This window comes from Taeniopygia guttata, chromosome 15 (genome assembly GCF_048771995.1).
Source record: "Taeniopygia guttata chromosome 15, bTaeGut7.mat, whole genome shotgun sequence".
Lineage (NCBI taxonomy): Eukaryota > Metazoa > Chordata > Aves > Passeriformes > Estrildidae > Taeniopygia > Taeniopygia guttata.
In genome coordinates, this window is record NC_133040.1 from 12,195,097 (window position 1) to 12,218,617 (window position 23,521).

A 23,521-nucleotide genomic window follows, 5' to 3' on the forward strand; every position below is an offset into this window, starting at 1 on the left:
CACATAGCCAAAGCAGCACTTTGTCCCATCAGCACCAAACCTGAAGCTAGTTTACATCTGAGAAAATTAGGAACTTACAAAAAGAATAAAATAATCAACTTTTCAAAAAGAAATGCCTCTAAAACAGCATTGTATGCCTCTGTCCTAACCCCCAGGAACCAAAGGCTGAGGGATCAAGCCTTGCTCCTCAAGGGACTGAGAGCACCATTTGGTATCAATTTTCCATCTGGCTGCTCCTTTTTAGGAATTGTTTCTCTTGTTTCTCCCAAACACAGGGAGCAGGGATCTGAGCTGGCTGCACATCACCACCCTGAGCTCCAGTGGGAGCTCCCTGCTGCCACGTGGATGGGAGGGGAGGCAGGGACACAGCCTCAAGCTAGTCAGGGAAGGGTTAGGTTGGACATTAGGGAAAAATTTTCACTGAAAGAATAATAAAATACTGGAATTGTCTTCCTAGGGACATGGTGGAATCAGCATCTCCTGGCTGGAAGTGGCCAAGGCAGGTGTGGTAGACAACTACAGGTTGGTAATTTTCCAAAAATATTCCTAAGCTTTGGGGTTCCTTCCCATGAAAGCATGGCCCAAACCACCCACCCCCAGGTAACATCCAGCCCCAGGTCACCCAACACACCATTTCAGAAATCTGCAATACTTTAATCAAACCCTACTTAAGGCCATTGTTACTTTCAGGATTGCACCCATTCCTGCTTCCCAAAAGCACAAATATCTCCATTAACACACAAGGACGAGGTGAAGCTCCCCCCTCCTGCGGTCAGCCACTGCCTCTATTTATTTTTATTTGCTTTCTGCCCTCACACAGCCTGGGAGCAGGGCCCAGGCTGAGCCCCAAGCTGCACATGGCAGGGTGATGGGTTTTTTGAGCTGAATCCTGCACAGGAGCAAACCCTGCAGTGCCCAGGCACAGCCCAGGCTCTCCTCCAAACCCACACCAGCTGCTGGTCTTCCCTCCAGCAATTTTCTTCCAGACAGAGAGCTTCATTGTGGCCAAAAGCAAGAGAAACCAGGCACCACAAGGCACTTCATCTCCTCCAGGCATCTCTGGCCTGCATTTTGGGCCCTGCAGTCCCACACTGCAGGGACATAAAGCTGGGCACCATACAGCTTCCAGGAAAAAAGCACTTCCCCATCAAACACCACCACACCATCCCTGTAAGTGCAACAGCTGCACTTTGCTCTGTTTGGGGAGTTTTTGAGGCTTTTCTGAGCAAGAAGAGCATGAGCTCTGCCCTAAGAGACGCATCAGCCCACAGCCACCCCAGGGCCCCACTCACCATTCTGCGTTGTGGGGGGATTTGGTCACTGCTGGAGGAGCCTCGGGTGCAGGAGAGCAGAGCTGGATGCGGTGGGGAGCAGCCACAAACACTGATCAGAGACCCCTGGAGCTCTGGGCAGAGCATCCTGCAGCCACAAACACCAAACAGAGACCCCTGGAGCTCTGGGCAGAACATCCTGCAGCCACAAATACTGATCAGAGACCCCTGGAGCTCTGGGCAGCACATCCTGCAGCCACAAACACCGAGTACAGACCCCTGGAGCTCTGGGCAGAGCATCCTGTAACCACACACACTGGGCAGAACCTCCTCTGCCCAACAGGTTTAACCCAGCAGGGTTAACAATGAACACCTGGCAGTGATGGGGCACAGCTGAGGGGGATAACAGAGATTGCCCCAGGGACAGGGGACCTGCACTGTCCCCTCAGCCCTGCAGAGGTGGGGTAGGGATGGATGCCCGGAATGGGACCAGCCTGTGCTGCATTTATAAAAGCAGCTGACCCCAGTGTGTGTGGGGCTGTGTTCTCTCTTTCCTCCGCTCCAGAGGAGACAGTGCAGCCTCTGTCACACCCTGGGGGAAGCTGACACCAAGCCCTGACAGTCCCCTGGGTGATGAAGTGCCTGGAGGATGGAGATGACTCCTTCATTTCCTGTGGCTGTGCCAGGCCGGGTGAAAGGCGGCTCCCACAGTAAATCGAGATTGTTCTGATGATAACTGAGCCCGTGGGGGTAATTAAAACCCTCGGGAGAGGGTGAATGACTGTGACAGCCCTGAGCGCCTGTGCGAACAGAACTGGTAAGGGACAGTGACTCAGGGCCAGGGAAGGACTCGGCGCTGTGAGAAGCATTTTAAAACGAGCTGGAAAATTCACCAGCAGCCAACAAGGTGACTGAAGTACAGCAGGACAACAACCAGAGCGCTGCGGGCCGATGGACGGACACGGCGGTGTTCGGGGCAGGGGATCGGTGCCGAGCATCTCTGACCGTGCCCGGGGCCTCTGTCCCCGGGGCCACATCTCCTGTCCCCGGGGCCACATCTCCTGTCCCCGGGGCCACATCTCCTGTCCCCCGGGGTCACATCTCCTGTCCCCCGGGGTCAGACCCTCTGTCCCCCAGGGTCAGACCCTCTGTCCCTGCTGTGTCTGGGTCCCTCTGTCCCCCACCCCGTCCCCCCATCCCTCTGTCCCCAAAGGTCAATCCCTCTGTCCCTCTGTCCCCCCGTCCCCCTGTCCCTCTGTCCCCCAGGGTTAGTCCCCCTGTCCCTCTGTCCCCCCTGTCCCTCAGTGTCAGTCCCCCTGTCCCCCCGTCCCTCTGTCCCCCCTGTCCCTCTGTCCCCCTCTATCCCCCTGTCCCTCTGTCCCCCTCTATCCCCCTGTCCCTCTGTCCCCCTGTCCCCCCAGTCCCCTTGTCCCTCTGTCCCCCGTCCCCCTGTCCCTCTGTCCCCCAGTGTCTGTCCCCTCTGTCCCTCTGTCCCCCCATCCCCACCCCGGTCCCGGCCCGTCCGCAGCCCCACAGCGCCCTCCGGCGGCCGCCGGGGCCGCAGCACCGCGAGGGGGGAGCGGCAGCTCCGCGTTCTGCAGAACCGCAAAGAAAAACCCCGCGGGGCTTCTGCTCAGTGCCCCTGTCCCTGTGCTATTCCTGCTCGCTCGTCCGGCTCCAGTGAGCGCCGCAGAGCCGTCAGAGCCCCTCAAAGGCAGCCCAGCCGTGTTGTCACTTGGGTACCCGGTGGTGTCGCAGCCTCTGCCCCACTCCTGGCTCATCACCGCGGGACGAGGCTGTGCCTGTGAGCTGCTCTTTGCCATGGATACACTCGGATTCAAGGCCAGAGAGAGTTCACAGCTGCGGTTTAAGAATCTCCCTCAGTGGTGATTTGTGTAATGAGATAACCCAGCAGTGATGGCCACAAGAAGGGACTTGGCCGGTGCTGCCACACCTGCAGGACACAGTTCAGGGAGTTCAACCCACGGACCAAAGCACCACCTTTCCCCCTTGTGAGCTGGGCTCCACCGGGGCTGTTTCCATGGACCAAAGCACCACCTTTCCCCCCTGTGAGCTGGGCTCCACCGGCGCTGTTTCCATGGTCAGGCAGCCCAGGCCCGCTGCAGGACTGGGACATGGCCAGCGAGGAATGCACCGGCCCAGAACTGCCCAGGAATGGAGGTGTAAGAGAAAAGTATTGCTTACCCCACTAGAAGGTCACTGGGCTGTCCTGGACAAAGGTTTCCACACCCCATGAGCATCCGTGTCACACACAGTGCAACAAGTGCCCTGCTCCAAGCCAGAGCAGATTCCCCACCTCTGTCTCATCCTTGTCAGATGCTCCAGCACTGGCTCCTTTGGTTTTCCCAAACTCCTGGCTGGAAGTGGGCAAGGCAGGTGTGGTAGATGACGACAGGCTGGTAATTTTCCAAAAATATTCCTAAGCTTTGGGGTTCCTTCCCATGAAAGTGAGGCCCAAACCACCCTCCCCCAGGTAACATCCAGCCCCAGGTCACCCAGCACACCATTTCAAGAAATCTGCAATACTTTAATCAAACCCTACTTAAGGCCATTGTTACTTTCAGGATTGCACCCATTCCTGCTTCCCAAAAGCACAAATATCTTCATTAACACGCAAGGACAGGGTGAAGCTTCCCCTCCCGTGGTCAGCCAGGGTGACCAGTGCTCCCAGTGCCGATGGCCACGGCCAGAAGAGCTGGTCCCAGATGGCAGAGCAGGCAGCAGGGACAACTGCCAGGAGCTGAGTGACACCTCACATGGACCACCGAGCTTTTGCCAAGGCCCATGTCACACAGCCACCTACAGCCAGGAGAGATTAAGTATCAGGGCTGTGAGCTGGAATCACTGTGGAGCACAAGGGCATGGCACAGAGCTGGGGCTTTGAAAGTCACCACTCCTCTCCAGCACAAGCAAAAGCTGGAGCAACCCCAGGCAGGCTCCAGGTACTGTGGCAAGAGATATCACTGAAGTGACAGCGCCCAGAAATGATTTGCAGTGGAGTCCAAAAGTGGCAATAAAACTGTGAGTGGCTCCAGGACAGCGTGTCCCATTTGGTGAGATGAACAGTGGCTTTTAAAAAGATCACTAAATCCCATCAGTGCTACCTATACAAACCTCATTTATTTTAAAGGCTGCCATTAGAGTGCCTTTTATCCCTAGCAATAGGCAGTTTTAAATTGCAAATAACTTCTCAGATCCGTCAGCAACCGTCTTCATTGCACTGGAGAGAAGAGCAGTGGCTCAGGCTGGCCCTTGGGGACAAAAGGGTTCTGGGACAGTGTGGAGGCTTCTGGATGAGCAGGTATGCTGAGCTGCAGGGCTGTCCCATGGCTTTGCTGGGCTGTGCAGGATCTTGACCGAGCTGTCCACGACTTCATCTTCCAAAGAGCTCTGGGGATCCAAAGCAGCGTCACCTGCAGCGTGGCCATGTCCCAGCGGGAGGGTGTCCCAGTGGAAGGGTGTCCCAGTGGGAGCTGTCCCAGCAGGAGGGTGTCCCATGGAGGAGCTGTCCCCGTGGGAAGCGTGCTGGGGGTGGCTCAGGCCTCGGGGCTGTCCTGGCTGGGGCTGTCACACAGGAGTGGCGTGGTCTCAGAGGAGGGGGTGGCTTTGCTCTGCGTGTCGCTGTTCTCGGTGACGCTTCCCTGCAAGGGAGGGGACAGAGGTCACAGCCTGGCCACACCCAGTGTCCCACCCAGCCCATGCACACCCCAAGCCTCTCGCAGTGGCCAAGGACCCTGCTTTAAATGGAACATTTTTGTATCTCCTTTCTGTACCTAACAAAATGAGGTTATTTCTGTTCCTGCCCACCAGCACCTGTAACACCACCCGAGCACCCAGCCTGTGTGGAGGAGCCATGGGACAGTCACCCAAGATGGAAGGGACAAGGACAGCCTGCTGAGGGACACAAGAGCCTGAGCTGCAGCACACAGACATTACTCCTTCCTGGGATCATGGCAGGTGCAGCCTCTGGGAAGTGTGGACGCTGGTGCCTTCTGGCACCGAGATGGCTCCTCCTCACCTGAACACACCTACAAAACAGGGTCACCACCCTCCAAGCTGAGCAGGAGCCAGATACGCCTTCCAACAGGCCACGTGGGCCCTGACCCTAATTAATGCAAGAGCCTCAGGAGGAAGCAGCAGGTGACAGGAGTGGGTCACTTCCTACTGCTGGGGACAGGGACACCAACCTGTCCCTGCCCCTGAGCATTTTTCTTGCTGGGGATGTGGATTGGGGTGTTGTGGAGGGATGTGAGGCTCTTCTAACCTTTTGACTATTGCCCTTTGCTGCTCCAGTGACACCACCAGGAACACACGGAGACTCTTTGGGCATGCTGGGATTTGGCTGAAGTTTGGACTTGAGGATTTTGGAGGAATTTTCAACCTTGATGAGTCTAAAAATGTCTCCAGACCTCTGGTGAGGGGATGCAGTCAGGGCAAAAAGGATGGCTAAAACTCAAGGGTCACCTCCTCCAAGTTCAAGAACAGTCCTCCCTAACAAGCATCCCGAGCCAGGGAAAAATGCCAGCAGGGCAACAGGGATGAACCAGGAGCTCCAAACACAAATGCAGAAAGGAGACCCATGGAAGGTGGGAGCAGGGACAGGTAACCTGGCAGGAACACAGGGAAATTCTCCCAGCATGCAGGGATGAAGTCAGGAAAGCCAAAACCCAGCTGGAACTGGATCCAGCCAAGGATGTCAGAGACAAGGAAGGCTTCTCCAAGTACCCAGGTGATGAAGGAAAGAGGAGGGAACCACAAGGGCCTGGGGTTAAATGAGGCAGGGGACCCCAGAAACCAGGAGAAAGTCCAGAGCAAGGAAGATGCACCCTTGGTGGAAGAGGATGAGGTCAGAGAATGCTTAAGGAACCTAGACATGCAGAAATCTATGGACTGAGATGGGATCAGCGGGCTCATGGAACAGCAAGGCCATTCCCTGTTGTCTTTGAGCAGTCCCAGCTCAAAGACTGAAGGAAAGCAAATGTCACTTTTGTCTTGAAAGGGATCAAGAAGACCTCAGGAGCTACAGACCAGTCTCCCTTCATCCTTGAGAAAGTGATGCAGCAGCTAATTCTAGGAACCACTTCCAGGCACATGAAGGACAATGAAATCATGAAGTGTAATTAAATATTAAATAATGTGCTTCAGCAAGGGGCAGCTGTGCTTGAGCACCTGTGCTGAAAGGACTGGCGTGGTAGAGCAGGGGAGAACAGTGGATATTGTCTACCTGGACTCCAGGCTTTTGACACCATCTCCCATAAAAACCTTACAGGGAAGCTGATGAAGTTGGGATTGGATGAGCAGGCAGTGAGGTGGACTGAAAACTGGCTGAACAGCCAGGCCCAGAGAGTTGAGTTGGGGGCCAGTAACCATCAGTGTACACCAGGGGTCAATTCTGGGTCCAGGCCTGTTTAATATCTTTATTAATCATCTGCAAAACCTGGGGGTGTGGCTGGTACACCAGAGGGACCTCAGCAGGCTGAAGAAGGGACTGGAAGGGCCCTCATGAGGTTCAACAAGAGGATGTACAAGGTCTTTCATTTGGGATCAACAACCACCACACACCAGCACGCTCTAAAGGTCACCCAGCTCTGCAGCAGCTTGGCAGACAAGGACCTGAGGGGTCCTGGGGACAGCAAAGGCAGCCAGCTGGTTCCTGGGCTGCACGGGGAGTGTTGCCAGCAGGTCCTGGAGTGATCCTTGCCCTTTGCTCATCACTGGTGAGGCCACACACGGAGTACTGTGTTCAGTTCTGGGCTTCCCAGAACAAGAGAGAGATGCAGCTACTGGGAAGAGTCCAGCAAAGGACCACTGAAGTGGTTTTGGGACTGGAGACTCTTATGTGAGCAGAGGCTGAGAGAACTGGGCCTGTTCAGCCTCGAGAAGAGAAGGCTCAGGGGGATCTTAGCACTGAAAGGAGTTTCTGAAGGGAGGGTGTAACTACAGAGCCAGGCTCTTCTTGGTGGTGTCCAGGGACAGGATAAGAGCAAAGGGACACTTAAACACTTAAAGGGGATTCCATCTAAACATTAAGAAATATTTTTTTTTTTTTTTTCCCCTGTGAAAACTGTAAAAACGGCAACAGGTTGCCCTGGGGAATCTCCATTCCTGAAGACATTAAGAGACATCTGGACATGGTGCTGAGCTAGGTGACTCTGCCTGAGCAGAGGGATTGGGGATGACCTCCAGAGGTCCCTTCAACCTCAACGACTCAGTGATTTTGTGTTCCTGTAATAAAAACCCAGATATTTTATACATCAGCAATCCCCTCCTGAAAGTCTCTCTGTTGAGGGGAGGGGTGACACCCACCAGTGGACTGACCTCTGTTACCCCACAAGTTTCTACCCATTCAAAAAACTTGGCTCTGGAACTCAAACACTCAGAGATGGGGGGAAAACAGGCAAGCAGAGTATTTCCTCACACCAATCCTACTTTTCCCCTGATCCCTGCTGACATTATTAGGGCTGCAGATCAGGTACACCGGGAGAAACAATAAGAACACGTGCTTGCAACCTGGTTTAGTGCCAGCATTAAGACATCTGGACTGCCCCAGATAAAACCATGAGACAACAGTGCTCCATCAAGCTCGCCAGGAGCTGGGAGATGTGGACAGCAAATGTTTCATTTGATTGGTTTTCAGTGAAGTAGAATCAAAGGAGGAGGAGAGAAAAGCGAGTTACCTTGCGCGGGTACCCACCTACAGTCTGGCTTCCCGCAACACCGTCCCCTTAACCGGAGGCAGCTTTTTGGCAGAGGTGGCCTGGTTTGCCTTATTACTGTCTGAGCTCTTTTTATTGCTACTCCAAAATAAAGAGCACTTTTCCTAGAAGACAATCAGTCTGGTTTATGGTGCACTCGGACATGAATTTCATGAGGGTTCCAATTTTCGGAGGAGATTTGAGAAATCACTGTTTAACTAGAATCGAGTTATTAACGAGGATTTAGAAATTTAGATTAAACTAAGTCCTAGTTAAGATTTTTTTTTCAGTGTCGAGCCAGTTTTAAAATGGTCTGTTTGCCTTTTGAATGTGTCACCACACAGTCTTTATGCCACAAAGGTACAAAATCTGGGGGTATTTTACACCTGTACAGATTATGCTTTTTTTTCAGAGCTGCGAGTCCAACAGATGCATTTCAAACTGGCTCCACTATGAACTAGACTAAGATTTAAGTGTTTCACAGTACCTCATCTGCACTGGCCTCAGAGCACACTGCTCCCTCCAGAAGCCAGAGGCACACAAGACACCAGAGGGAGGAGCTGGGTTCAGGGAGCCCTTCACGCTGGCAGACACGTGAAGGTGTGGACAATGTCCCCGCTCAGTGTCCCCTCTGACATGGCCTGGGACTTCGGGAGGCAGGACTGTGCATGATTAAGCAATCAGAGCTAGATCAGCAACACTTCAATCAAATGAGGAACACACAGAGGAAAACAAATCGCTGTCTTCCAGTTTACAACCTCTTATCTACTCATTAGGTGGAGACCTTCATGTGTTCTGCTGCCTTCTTAGAGATTTGTAAAGTCATTGAGGCTTTTTAGTCACTTTCCAGGTAGTCAGGCACTTCCTGCCGTGGATTTTTAGTTCTAACACTTCATGACTCTTTTGCCTGAGCACAGAAATACAGCTGGCTTATGCCTGAGCTTGGGATATTTCACAAGCAGATATTCAGTTGGCTTCAATGAGTAAAAATCCAGCTTTTCTCCCTGACCCTTCCTAGTATGGTTAAATCTCTTTGATACCAGGAATTAAGATTTGCACAAAGCAGGGTGAGGACATGCCAGCTCAGGGCTGTATAAGGTGTCAGAAACAGTTGCTCAGCTCTTTTTCCAAGCCCCTGGGTCATGCAGCAGAGTGCAGCCTGTCTGCCAGCAGCCACTCACATGTGCTGAAGGGGAGCAGCAGCCCAGCACATCCCTGGGAGCACAGGAAGGGCTTGGTGGTGAGCTCTGGGCTCCATGCTGGACCCTAGCACCACTCCCACCCTGCAGGGCAGTGTGTGGAGGAACAAAGGGATTTGGGATCATGCGCTTAAGTCACTTTAGTAATTGTAGACTTGATTAAAATCCAATTACGTGATACTCTGAGAACTCTGGCACTATTTCAGGTGGGTTTGCATCGGTGTTCCAGGAAGGGCAGGAACCAGCTGAGCAAAGGCAGCCCCTCACACAGGCTCCTCCTCAGTCTGCTCTCATCCCCAGAACTGCCTTTTATCCCCACAAGCAGCCTCTTCACCTCTGCAGCTTTAGAGCCAGCCTAAGCTACCTGACTGCAGTCCAAAGCTAAATCAGCTTCTTTTGATATAGGGTTAGGGTAGGAAGTCAGATCCCTGCTTCCAGAACTAAAGCTTGTAGAGAGAGCTTAGTGTTAACCAGATCACTGTGGAGCCAGAGCCACAGATCTGCACTGAGTGTTTTGGCTGTTTTATACTCAGTCCTGAGAGCTCAGCTCAGCCTCACCCCACTGCCTGCCCCACAGCCCAGCTGCCAGCTCCCAGCAGGACTCAAAGGTCTTCACTTCTCAGTAAGCCCAGATGCACAAAGGCTCTGAGGCTTTCACTTCCAGAGCTCTTTGGAGCAGTTTGCACAGCGAGGGCATTTCAAGGAAATACAGGGTCTGTGCTGGGCTGAGAAGCAGCCACAGTGGCTGTGTCCCCTCTGCAAGAACACACCAACTGCATTTCACTTAACATGCTGTGTTCAGCTAGCTCCATTCCCTGGAGAAGACTCTGTTCTGACTGGAGAAACGCTGGGACCCTGCAGAGATGCAGATCTGTGCAACAGCACAGACCTGCTGCTGCCTTCTCTGGAGGCTGGGTTGATAAACCAGGATTATTTCTTCACTAGCTGGGTGAGCTGAGAAGTACCTCCTCCTCCAGGAAACCACTTCCATCACTGCTGTCCACCAAAAATGCTTCATGATATCTATTTGCTAGATGGTTAAGGAAGTCCTGCTGCTATCTGCTGGCACCTGGCACCACCAGGAGATTGCTGGTGGCGTCAGCCAATGTTTCCTCAGACAGGTTAAGATTGTCAGCCCAAACTACAGCGTCTGATTGAGTCTGATTTGACTGGCAGCACTTCCCACCAGGCACCTGCAGATTCTTACCTTCCTCATTGCCATGAGCACAGCTGCTGAGATAATGAGAGGGGCACTCAGGCCAAGGAGGGTGTACTGCAGGTACTCCAGCACCGACGGGAGCAGCACCAGGTTGGTGTAAAACTGCTTTAGGACCGAGCCCTCGATGGATCCGCTCTGCTCAAAAAAGCAGACTTGTCAGTGGCACTTCCCTCCCCTCCAGGGCTGAGACAGACCAGCCAAATGATTCCTCTCCCACCACCTCCCAGCATAAATTAGGGAATTTATGCAAGATTCAGTCAGGTTAAGAGCTTTTACTAAATAGCAGGAGTCAGCTGGCCACGCACCCACAGCTGGAGGCTGCAATCCCTGGCCCACAGGAGGACAGGGATGCTGGCAGCTCCATCCAGGGCCCTATTTAACCCCACGTCTAGGCCAGAGCCAGAGATTTACCACGTATAGTGCAGGGTTTGTTCAGCTCAGAGGGATTAATGGCATAGCCAAGTATTGAAAAGCCTTCTGTTGGTGCCTAATTAGTCTGGCTGGCTTAAAGCTTTATCCAAAGTGGAGTTTCCCCAGCACTGGGTGATGGGGAAGCAGGAGAGGCTCTGCAGAATCAGGCTGAGGAAGGCAGCTCACCTCTGCAAACCACAGCAGCGGCAGGACCACTGGCTTAATCTTCCCTGTTTGACTGGGGGGAAGAAGATTAAAAAAGCAGCTTAGGTTTATGGCTGATCAGGTCACAATGAGCACCACAATTCTTCCTAAGGGGACACGACTGACAGACTGACAGTGGCCAGGAAACCAGCATAAGGAGGTGGCAATCCCTGCTGCTCCCATAGCACAGGCAGAGCTTGTGCTTCCACAGGGATTTAGCTGCCCAAGGACAGCAGTAAGAGCCATCCCAAACCTGGGCTCCAGGGAGATGAAGCTGAGTGAGCCAGATGCCAAAGTTCATGTCTCAGTCACCTGGAGTCTGTCTGCAGGTGTTTGCCTCTCAGCCCAAGCAGCAAGAGCACACTCCCACCCTTGCTGGCATTTAACATCTGGCACCACACAGTTTGGTTACAGAGACCTCCTGTTTGCTTTCACAGAGCTGGAAGTCTCTTCTGGACACAGGCAGAGTAGGTTTTGCCTCTCTGTGTTGCAGGTGACTCCTGAGAGGCAGCACAGTGTAGGTGAACAGCTCCTGCCCCACCAGGAGGAACATTCCCTGCCTCAGCTGTCTGGTGAGGGACAGGGACACTGCCCGAGCTGAGCAAACAGGCAGCCACTCTCTGCACTGCTGAAGGATGGAACTTGTGGCCACTGGAATGGCTGATGTTTCAACAGGAGCTGTCTGGCTCCAGCAAGAGCACAACTGCTCATGGTAAAGCTTTGGAGAGAGTAAACTCTGCAGCGAGCTCAGCATCAGCAGAGCTCCCTGCTCAGGGAAGGCAGGGGGACATTTCTAGGAGGTGAGCACTTACGTGATACCAGACACGCGCTTTATGTACAGGTTCAGCTGGAGCTTGATGGAGCAGTTCATAGGGATGCCTGTCATCTGCAGAAGAATTGAGAACAACCTTCATCAGTAACTTCCTAGTGACTTCTTGGGACCAACAGACCCTATCCAACATTCCAAGACCAGGAAAAACATCACACTTCAAAGCTGGTCTTGTTGACATCCATTAAGACATTGATTTCTCATGACTCTGCAGTTTTGCAACACATTTTTACAAGCAGAGAATTTTTGTTGGGCTGTCCCTGTTTGCAGTCAGCAGCCTGCAGCTAGATAAAAATGCAGGTAACTGTACTGTTATCAGTAGATGTTTGATACTGTAATAAACTTAATTAGATTTTCATAACTGTGATAAGAAAAGCAGTCAGAACCCAATTGCTAGGTAAGACACAGAGAGTAAACTCTGTGTCTAAGAGGGAAATAAATATGTTTTTTTGCTGGAGCAAATATCATGGAATATTTGACCTCACACAACACAAGCTGTGGGTGGAAAATCCCAAAGTGCCTTTGCCATCAGCAGCTGGGACAGTGATACCTCAGGACACCCCAAATCACCCCTCTGGAGTGGTGACTTCACCCTCACTCTGTGGGTACATGAGGGGTGTAACACAGCACCCCATCCAAAAGCAGTCAGTTCCAGATGGGCAGGCTGAGAGAGTGGAAGAAGCCAGCCCAAAAAACAGAGGTGCCAGCTTGAGCCACAGCGTGGTCTTCAGACTTTGCCAGCCAGCTCTCGTGGCAATGTGCATTTGCAGATTTGGGGCACAGCTGGGCTGCTGCCAGATACACCTCCTGGTCTATAGGCCTGAGTCAGTGGAAAGAGTTTCGCTGTGCTTATCGAAACAATTATGTTTATAATTAGTTCTGCAATTTTCTAGAAGCCAGGCTAATTATTTAATTAGTTTATGGCTTTGACATTTTTATCTGCACACGTCCTCGCACTATGGAACCTGCTCGGATCAGTGCCATGAGAGCAGAGTGCTGCCACCACTCAGCTGCTGGCAGGGTCCCCCCCGTGCTGGGCTGGTCCCCGGGGTGAGGGGAGGACCCTGGTGGGCTCACTCACAGGGTGCAGATCGAGGAAAAGCCCGTGCTGGTCCTTGTTGGGGCGCAGGCCTTCCACTGCATTCACCAGGGAGGGGTCGGCGTTGTAGAAGTGAGGGTGGGAAATGAACATCGGCGCATCTGGAGGAGATTAAGGCATCTTTAAGCTGCTCCACACACCACTTAAGAGCTTTTTTTTTGAGTTTTTTAAGCTCCTGCAGTACTTGTTCTGAAGAAGCTTTTATATTTTCTCCTCCCAGCCAGCAATCTCCTTCCCCTCCCTCCCTGCAGGTTGCTCCATTGATCTGGGAGGATGCAGGACCACCTGCGCTCTCCCCGCAGCACACGATGGTGCTGCAGTGCCCAAAGTTAACATTTAATCTGGGAGCTGCGTGGGCTGCCTCCTCCCTGCTCCCCCCCAGCAGCCCAGGGGATGTAATGCTCCCACTGCATCCTTGGGCATTCCCACAAATGCCAGGCTCTCCTAGGGCACTGAAGGTTAGGCACAAGGGTTTTCCCTCGTTGCTGAGAGGCCTGTGGGAGTGCAAGCAGCACTTTCACCATCCCAGCAGGCACCAGAGCTGTTTTTCCACACAGCCAAGCTTCTGTAGCATCTCAAATTGAATACTGTCCACCAAGGAGAGCCAGGGAGGAAAGGACTTACTGAGCCTGCAGGTGCTGACGTTCAGGATGCCAGACTGCATACAGGGGCAGAAGCCCTCGTTGGGTGGGTAGTCTGTGCCGTTGGCAAAGAGGGTTTTGGGCGCCACGAAGCGATAGGTGGGCACACCCTTGAACTCCCCCGACTGCTCGTACACCAGCCTCAGGGATCTGGAAGGGTTTCAGTGGAGAAGGATCAGGATTAGCCAACAGGTTCTCAGCACAGAAGTGGGTCCTTATCTTGGCTGGATAAGATGCAGTTGCAACGTAACTTAGACTTTGAGATCAAGATAAACCCTCAGCAGTGTTTCAGGGAACAGGGAATGAGTATTTGAGCCTTTTGTTTTCCATGTTTTAAGCACATCTAAAGGGTTGGTCAGGATTAGTTGAGAGAAACCACAGGCTTTTAAGTCTTCTTGCTACATCCAGGTGAGATTTGTTTAAAGGCATGCAGTAATCCCCAGGGCTGCTCTCCAAGAGATAATACCCACTTTTATAGAAGCTTGTCTCCGAGGTGTTCCATTACAGCACTGGATAAATCTCTTTTGAAGGCCAGCTCCAGCAATACACTGCCAGAGGAATGGAAAATTTCCCTACCTGATGACAGCAAGATTTTTTTCTTGCTACTAGAGGCTGTTGATATTGTGCTGCCATATTGCTGGTCAGGTTTGATGCCAGTCTCTAGGACAAAAATTTGCTCCCTTCACACTTGAGTGAGGCTTGCAGAGATCAGAGAATCACAGAATGGGTGAGTGGGTCACTGTGGGCTGCCAGGACAGCCTGGGCAGGCCAAGGGGATGCTCATTCCTACAGAGGAATGGTCCTTCCTGATGCTGGGAGCAAGGATGGGGGATTCAGGGCATGTCCAGCAGTTACACGTGGGCCTCCTGGCTCTGCTCACCTCCCAGCCAGGAGGCAGAGCTTGCTGTAGCCCATCAACAGGACAAAATCTTGAGAGCTGCCTGTCAGCACCAGCTGCACCTCATGTGCACCGAGCAGAGAATGGGCCCTGCCTGCCCTGCAGAGGCAGGAATGCTCTTAGCCTACCAACTGATGTTTGTGACTGTGTGAGCAGAGGCTGAGGCAGAGCTTTGGGGAGCAGGCAGCACTGTCTGAGAAGCTGAGCCACTTCCCCACAGTTCTGTGTGGCAGGAATCTCCTGTGCCAACAACAAACCAAGCTGGGTTTCCTCCACTTCACCGGAAGCCTTGCCTGGAAGCATGCTCTGTTCCAGAGGTTCCTGTAGTTTGACAGGGACAGGTATGTGTTTAAACTTCAGTTACAAGCAAATTTCCCTGTAAATTCCTGGCTCCAGGTCATTCTGGTGTTTGATGATGTCCCCTGTGCTATTGCTCAGCTCAGCTGTTTGCTCACTGGTCACTGTTCTCTATTCAACACGAGCACTTGCTTGTTTTGCAGCACTATCTACAAAGTTGGAGTTATCATTATCTTCCCCAAGCTAGGGACAGGGGTTTTGTGCCTACTTCCCCTCCTTCCAGCCTCAGGCACAGTGGGGTACTTTAACCCCTGTGTGATGATCAGCTAAGGTCAGGGTGTTTTACACAGGCAGAAAAAAAAAAAAAAAAAAAAAAAAGGGGGAAAAAAAAGAAGAGCCTAGAAAATGGTGGCACGAATTTCCTTCCAGACATAATTTCTCCAAGAGTTTAGTCAGCTGAAAGAGTTCTGCAGTTACAGTTGCATTTCCCTCTGATAACCCTTACTTCTCCCCTTCCAACTGCCCACATCTTATCTATGTTCAACAACCACATCTGGTTATTTTGTACTGATTAAACGTGGGCAAACTGGACACCTCCAGTGACCTGCAAGGTATTTATGGACACCACAAGATGCTGATAATGAGACAACTACACTGTTTGCAAAGTTCAGAGGTAATGCAAACCCAAACTGCAGCTGAACTTTAACTACAGGAACAATTCCTGAGCCCTCTGCGTGTGCAGGATGGGTGCAGCGTGTCCTGCCACCTGCGTGGGGACAGGCTGGCAGCTGTGGCCTCACCTGCAGGCATCAGGGCTGTAGAAGTCCAGGAAGGTTGGGGACAGGAAGGGTGGCCACATCTCCCCCGCTGTCCCGTTGATCATGTTGCACTGGTTGCTCCGCCAGTAGTTCACCTGTGGGACAGGTGTGGAGAGAAGAACTCAGAAGGACGAGCTGGCTGGAGTCAGCTCTCACCCCTGCATGCAATGTCCACCACCCCACACTGCTTCCATAGCAGCAGCAAAGATCTTTCCCATCTTAAGCATATTTTCCATCCTCCATGACTCTGTGAGCCAAACATCCACTTAATGGACAAAATCCACCTGCCCCCAGAAGCTGAGCTCTACCTTCAGCTGATTTTAGTTTGGAGCAGAATTCTACAAGGGAAGAGTAAAGCATCCTTTAACAAGAGCATTTAACACCTTCAACACAGGCCACAGGAGCCTGAGACTTCAACCATTACAAGCAACCAGCTCCAACAGCACTGCAAGGGAGTGCAAGTGAAAAACCCATGAACAGATGAATTAAATGCTTCCTGAAAAGCCCCTTGCCACATGGCTGCTAGAACAAAAGTTGCAGCACTTGAAGTCCTGTAGAAACTTTTCTTCACACCTGACACATACACAACAGCACCCAGAGCTTTCAGCTCACCCTGCTTTAAATCAAGCACTCCCCATGATTCGGGGTTTGCTGCCAGACACTCACCATCTTCAGCCCATTCCACGAATCCACCATGTGGACCTGACTGATGTTCTTCATGCCTGTGTTCACTGTGAACAGCCCTGAGTTGGAGTTGTTAAACTGCAGAGAGGAGGAAGGATTGTTTAATCTACTGCACACAGCAAGGCAGCAACACATCCCCGACTCTGGGTGCCCCATCAGCTCTAGGGGTGCCTCACACACAATCAGCTGCTCAGCTGCTGCTTAGCTGAGTGTCTGAGCTGTCCCCAAGATCAATATTGCTGTGATTTTAGCGCTCCAAACCAACACTTACATCCATGAATAATCCAAACTTCCCCTTGAAAGGGAGCATGCCAGGAAAAATCAAGTTGATGGCATCTACGAGGGGGTCATCGTACCCCCACATGAGCTCCCCCACCGTCCGGTTCATGAACGCCTCCTGCTTCAGGCTGGCCAGGGCTCCACTCAGTAAAAACTTCATGAAACCTGGCTTGTTTTCCATCATCACAGCTGCTCCCTGAGAAAGGAAACAAACCTCTGGGATGAGAGGCCCACCTTTAGTGAAGACAAGGCATTTTTGGTGCCAGCCAAAATCATTCTGCTGCTCCCATCTATAGTCCCAGAGGAATCCTCTAGGCAGACTGAGGTTCCTCATTGATTCCCAGTTGGGGAAGGAGGCAGTTGAGGGCTCAGAGGCTTGGTTTCCCCACAGGATGCTCAGATGAGCTTGTGGACTCAAGACCAGCTGCCCTGCACACTCTGGTTGTGGAACTGTAGCAGCCTACCAGAACAACTTAACACCCGCAAAGCAGAAAATTGCATTATATAAGCTTAACCACCTCAATGCTTGATCAGCCTTAAGCCCTACAAGAAAACCATTCAGTAATTCAGTGATTCAGTGCTGGGTATCACCACCCTCCCTGCAAGCTCAGAAGGTGGAACCCTTGCAGGCAAGAAGCACTTACCATCATCATGATGTTTGGCACAACAATGTACTCGTCCTCCGTGCCGTTGGACAAATCCGGCTGGAAGAAAAGGTGCCGGTACTCCAGGTAGGAAACGGTATCGTTGTCATAGAAGGTGATGTTAGTTTTAAACCTGTACTCCCTGCAAAGAGATGGGAGAGCATGGGAACCATCCCTAGGCAGAGCCCCTTGAGCCAGAATGGGCTGCACAGGCCTGGGCTTGCTGCTGGGAGAGATCAAAGCCCAGCAAGGAGCCTCGGGGCAGCTGGGGAGGCAGTGTGGGAACAGATAGAAACCTTCCACCCCAGCCAGGGTTAGGGCCTGGCAGGAGCAGAGGGAAGCCCAGGAGCCAGGCATTCCTGACATGTTGGATTCTTGTAGGAACTAAGTGTTTCTTCCCAACTCATTACCCAAAAAAATTAAGCCAAAACTCCTCCGTTGCTTCACCCACAGCCACTGTTAAGCCCAGGCACACCAGAGAGGTGCCCAGACATGCAGAGCCCACACACCAAAATCACCTGAACACAGGAGAGGACCAGCCAAGATGCCCCATGTTCCACTAGGGATTTGCTCCCAACCTCCCTGGTGGCTCCTGGGTTCAGGGCAGCCTGACTTCCACACAGCATCGTGGCCCTTCTGCTCCTCAGGGCTTCAGGCCATCCATGTCCTGCACACTGCCTGATGACTTTTAGCTTTTATCTTTTCCAGATTCTGCACTGGATTGGTGTGTGGCTCTGAACTTCATATAAAGTGTCAGCAAGGTCTCCTCACAGCTCAGGCACACAGAACAATCCTTCTCCAGTCCCAGAACCAGCTCAGGCACACACAACAATCCTTTTCCAGCCCCAGAACAGCTCAGGCACACAGAACAATCCTTCTCCAGCCCAGAGCCAAGGACACCGCTGCAGCTTCAGCCCAAAAGTGTAAAACAACAGAGAATTGAGGAGAGCAAACTGGGAGGGTGGGACTGCACAACCTGGAGCTGAAATTGGACAATGAACCCCAATATGGAAATGGACCAAAACTTATAAAAGTGTGAAAACTCGTGACATGCCATCCATCCTGGGTGGAGCCACAGCTGGGCTCTGGTGCTGCCCAAGGTGCATCCTTTGAAGGCCTTTGAATAAATCCCTACTTGATTAATTTAACTCTGTCCAGCTTCTGTTCTAGAGAGCCTCTCCAGGCATCAGCCCAGTGCTGCTGGACTTCAGCCCGTGCCACAGGGGCAGCCCCAGGCCCATGGAGGCTGCAGTGCTCTGCAGCACTGCGAGGTTGTCCCCAACATCACAAGCCTGTTACTGCTCCTGGAGGAACTGAAGCTCAGCTCACCAGCAAAAACAAAGTCCTTCACTGTGGAGCCTCTGTTTTACAGCCCACATTAGGGAAGGGCACTAATCTTGCTCAGCAGAAACACAAGGACACTAATAAGCTTTGCCCCTTTGTTTATTCTTACTTACAGCAAGTGAAGCTTTTCCCCAGGCCAGGAGAGCGATGCTATGGCAACATACAGAACCCACCCTGGCAAGGCCAGGGCAAACGAGGGCACATACATAGTGCAGGTGTCCACTCACACTGCTCAAACAGCTTTGGACTAACCAGTAATCTTTCCACAGGAGCTTGCTTAGGCTGCTGTTCAGCCTCACCCCCTCCTGTAGGTACTAACATATTGAAGATCACTGCTCATGGGGAGGTTCACACGCTCGACTCAGCATCAAGCACTGCGTCCCCCTTCAGGTGCTGGGAAAGCCCCCGGGGCTTCAGCACCATCCTCAGCCATGGCAAACAGACCCAGCCCTGCTGTGTGTGGCTCTGACCAGTACTGGTGCTCCATACTTGTTCTCCATACGGTTCCCATGACCAGAGCACTCACGTTGGGCACGTTCTGGGTCTCACGTCAGGTAAGGACTTAGGCTGACCCACGAAATTCGATATTGAGGCGACTCCAGCTCAAGAGCTGGGCTTTTAAATGCACAGAAAAGATAAAAGAAGAGCACTCTAAAGACAGGGTCACCCACCACCACACCAGCACCCCTCATATCCATGTTTGGACCATATCAGCCCAGGTCTGCCTGCCCAACAGGCCCCAGAAAAAGACTGAGCTCTACAACTCAGCGAAGCACCCAGCGATCTCCCTGTCTCAGTTCCTACACGTGTCTTTAGCAAGATCAGAGCGATCAGAGCACATCTGGGTCACTTTCAAATGCAGTGTCCCTGGGGTCTCACCGAGCCTGCTAATGCCATGTGCCCCTGCCAGAGGAGCCAGCAGCAGCCTGGCAGCCAGCACCGTGCTCAGGCTCACGCCAAGCTGGCCACCAGTGGTACCTGACCTGTACACGTAGGGCCCACGCTGGCTCAGCACCGGCTTCTCTCCCCGCAGGACCTGCTTGGGGTTCAGCACTTCGAAGAAATACACCATCAAGTAGAAAGGAACAGGGATGTCTTTCCACATTTGGAAGGAGATGCTGCTGGGGTCAATCCTGACATTCTGGAAGGCAAAAAAATATGGGGTCACAACATTTGGGCTCTGGCTGCAGGTGAACACATCCACCCTCAGCTCACTGTAAGGCACAGATGAAGGTGGCATTTATAAGAGAAGCTCTCCAGAGGATCCAGGTGTGTTTGGCAGACTGAAACCCAGCTGGATATACAGAGAGAAATCCTGTGTGTGCAGAAGCATCAGGTTTATGCCACAAGATGTTTGCTGGCTCGTTTCTTCAGACTTACCTTTTCTAATCCTACCCACAAAGTTTGAGCGTTTTGATATGCTGCAGACTCCGCTCTGAATTCACTACTCTGCACATTTCACTTGTCTGTCCCAAAGGCCTCTTTGCTCATGGGTTTGGCAGCTCCACAGAGCTAAAAGCAAGCAAGAAGTGGCACAGCTACCCTCACAAGTGTTTGGCTACCAGCAGGGAGAGCCCACTAGAATCCCAAAAAGAAGATGGAGAGCTAGGATGGCAAGGCAGCTGTGTCCCACCAGCACAGCACAGGACACCTCTGCCTCCTCTCAGCTGCCAGCCTGCACTGACCCACAGCTGATCATGAGGCAGGTCCAAGGCAAGGCACAGTCATGCCCCCATCTCACCGTCCTGTGTGCTAGGAAATGCCTGCAGGAGCTCAAAGACAACTGAAGCTCTCCTCAGCTCAGATCTGACACAGGGACACATCTACTGCCATACCCTCCCTGCCCCCAGGGTGCTGTAAAAGGGCAAGAGCTTGTTCCTTCTTGAACAATCCCTCTGGATGTGTTCCACCATAATCTTTTCTTCTGAAAGCACGCAGATTCTTATCCCTGCTTAGGTAACCCAGCCAGCTTATGGCAGTGGGGTTGATGCATGAACAGGAGGAGGGATGTGGGCTTTATGCTGGAACAGCTCCATCTCACTGGACACATATTTGCTGACACGGGGAGTTGAGATACCAGAGGTTTCCCCATAACATCTCCTCTTTCCTCAGTCATTTTGTGGCAAAGCTGAGCTACCTGTGAGTGGGAGGCCTCTGCGAGCCCCTCATCCAAGCCCCATCCCTGGGAAGGCATCACCACAATGTTGTGTAACCCACGTAACCCTTCCCACCACCCATACTCCTCTAATTTTGCCAGCCACAAGGATTTCATGGCAAAGAAGCAGAAATAGGAGAGATTTTTATTTAATCTGCTTTACAATCCTGATTCCCCAAGCATCGAATGGATTATGATCAGGAACATCTCCTTTCCTTTAATTGCCTGTTCTGTCTTGCGCTCCTTTGACCACTTGTTGCATATGCATTTATTTTTATAAATAAGCATTTATTTTTATAATAAGTCAGATGGAGCTACATCCCAGCTCCCTGCTGCCCTTCCCAGCTCCCTCCCCACCTGGGCACAGCAGCTCAAGGTACTCCACAGGTGCTGCTAAGATCCCCACAACGGGGTAGCCTTAAAATTAAGCTATTTTTAGGTCAAAACAGACATGGTCATATGTCTGGAATAAAAACAGAGTATTTGTCAGCCCTTTGGGTTGCAAAGGGTCACTGAGATGTTTGACTCCTCCTGACCCGGCTGATCTTTGTTCCCAAGGAACTGAAAGGAACTGGTTACTGCCCATCAGCTCCAGATGGGGCCAGAAGAGCAGCAGCTCCACCACAGCATCCAAATCCTCCCTGGCCGGGAGGGAGGGAGGCACGCTGCTCAGGAAAACAGTGAGCTGAGGTTTCCCCTGCGGGCTGGGAGGAACAGTTAAGTCTATCACAGTTAAGACCTCACCCTTCACATCCCCTCAGCACCCTCCTCCTCCTCACCCAGGACCCTGCTGCCCCCGCTCCTGCCACCCGGACACACCCGGGCTCCCAAGGGGACCAGCCAGGGGTGGCAGAGGGATGAGCTGATGCAGCCTCACTGTGTGCAAGCTCGTACTTTAGGCAGGTCTGTGGCATTCCAGATGCTTCCAGAAAAGCAATATTCCCCAGGTTTTGCAGGGCCAACCCCGCAGGCAGCCCAGTGCAGATGGGGCAGGCTCCAAGCTCCCTGCTTTCCCTGCACACTTCACCCCAAAGATATCCTTGAAACAACCACCTCTCCATAACTAACTCCTGCTTTTCCATCAGGGTGCACCATCCTGACAGAGCTCAGGAAACCTTTACCTGCCCAAGCCCAGCCCTTCAAGCTCCTCTTACCCACACTACTCTGAAGACCAACCCAGGAGTTTCAGTAAAGGCCTGAATGTTTCTCATCACCCGTCATCACTCAGTTATTAGGCTTAATCTGAAACGGAAAAAAAATGAGCTCAGGGTATTTTTGTATCATGTTGAAGATGGGAAGACCATCTTGAGGTGAAGGGAGGAGAAACAAGGGTTGATCTTTTCTTCATCTTCTGTTCTCATTGCAAATTACTAGGACTTAGCTAATTAGCTTGAAAAAAAATTAGTATTAGCTTAAAAGAGGGCAGAAAGCTTTTTGCACAAAAAATGTAATTTCTGTTCTGCGGGGGCCATTCAGCCTTGTATTTGCAGGTTCCTGATGTTGTGAAACTGAACAAGTAATTTCTACTCTTCAATCCACAGGACTGTCTGGCTCTGCCCAGCACTTCCAAGGGGTACATTTAAGTAGACCATTTTCGGCAGAGACTTTGCGCCACACACAACACCGGCCATTGGCTATGAGGCATTTGTTCATCTCTTTCATTAGAAGGAAATTTTCGGGGGCTGACCTAGGTAGGTGGAAGCTTGGAGAAAGGCCAAGGCAGGGAGCACATCTGCCGTGGGCAGGGAGAAAAAGGTTTGGCTAAATGTGGGGATGAGCTCTACATTACAGCAGGATGATAACCAGTGTCCCAGCAGCAGGGACAGGAGTGCTGGTTCATAAAACTGCAGCACTTACTGAACAGACCAACAACTCCATCCACAGCCCTACATTTTGGCACAAACCCTCTTCAGCCTCAGCACCTCTCCTGTGGATAAGAGGTCTTCAGAGAAGGAACTCTTCAGGCTTTCAGTCTAGGAGAGAGGACAACCTGGAGGACAACCAGGATGGAGCGCTCCTGCACATCATCCCGTTTCCAGCCAGGAAAGCAGCTCACCTGCGAGCCCGCTCATTTACTTGCGAAAGGAATAAGAGGCAGGAGGGAAGGGAGGAAGCGCCGGTGCTTAGGGTGATGCTCTGCCAAGCGCTTCTGCATCCCCAGCGATGCACAGAGCGCTCATTAACCAGCGGTGGTTAACCTGCTCGCTCGGGGCTCGTTTGCTGTCACCAAGGTTGGAACACCCCAAACCTGCATTTACCCACACCTAGAGCCCGAGGCTGCTCGGGGCTGCAGCGGGGACACCGCCACCTCCAGCACTCCGCACCGCACAGCCCCAGCCCCGCACCGAGCCCCGCACCCCTCACGGCATAGCCCCGCACCCCTCACGGCACAGCCCCAGCCCCGCACGGAGCCCCGCGCCCCTCAGGGCACAGCCCCGCCGCGCTGACCTTGATGACCTGCTGCCGGATGATGAGCGGCCCCACGAGCAGCAGGCAGCCCCCCAGGAGCGCGCAGGCCAGCCCGGCCAGCCCCAGCCCCACCGACAGCCTGCGCTGGGCCACGGCCATGGCGGAGCGGACCGGCACCGGGGCCCGCCGCCGCCGCCGCCGCCGCTTTATGGCCCCGCGGCGCGGCCCGGCCCGGCCCGGCCCGGCCCGGCCCGGCCGAGGGGCGGGGCCTCGCCTGGGGGCGGGGCCGGGGGCGGGGCGTCCGTGTCAGCGGCGCCCGGCGGCGTGAGGGTGAGCGCGCGGGGCCCGCGGAAAAACGGGAAAATCGGTAAAACTGAGAGAGAAAGAAAGTAATTATATAAGTA

The 23,521-nt window shown here is 52.7% G+C and overlaps 1 protein-coding gene across 5 annotated transcripts; it reads right to left on the reverse strand.

The window, feature by feature from the left end:
* Nucleotides 1–3,798: 3,798 nt before the first annotated feature.
* On the reverse strand, nucleotides 3,799–23,384 carry SCARB1 (scavenger receptor class B member 1). 5 transcript variants are annotated; one of them, XR_012058362.1, is made up of 13 exons: nucleotides 23,157–23,382; nucleotides 19,537–19,694; nucleotides 17,210–17,351; nucleotides 16,558–16,761; nucleotides 16,269–16,364; nucleotides 15,585–15,697; nucleotides 13,573–13,739; nucleotides 12,931–13,049; nucleotides 11,833–11,906; nucleotides 11,003–11,054; nucleotides 10,394–10,540; nucleotides 4,752–4,933; nucleotides 3,799–4,719 (listed from the first exon to the last, which is right to left on the reverse strand). XR_012058362.1 is itself a non-coding variant. In XM_072936007.1 (13 exons), exons 1-12 carry the CDS (start codon nucleotides 23,274–23,276, stop codon nucleotides 7,987–7,989), a joined length of 1,518 nt encoding a protein of 505 aa, XP_072792108.1. In that variant the 5' UTR covers nucleotides 23,277–23,384; the 3' UTR covers nucleotides 4,838–4,933. The 5 variants fall into 5 exon arrangements, 3 of the variants coding, with proteins under 3 accessions (XP_030141254.4, XP_072792108.1, XP_072792107.1); XM_072936007.1 differs by lacking the exon at nucleotides 3,799–4,719 and adding an exon at nucleotides 7,987–8,112 and having other exon boundaries at nucleotides 4,838–4,933; nucleotides 23,157–23,384; XM_072936006.1 differs by lacking the exons at nucleotides 3,799–4,719; nucleotides 23,157–23,382 and adding exons at nucleotides 7,987–8,112; nucleotides 21,863–21,934 and having other exon boundaries at nucleotides 4,838–4,933.
* Between the last annotated feature and the right edge of the window lie 137 nt (nucleotides 23,385–23,521).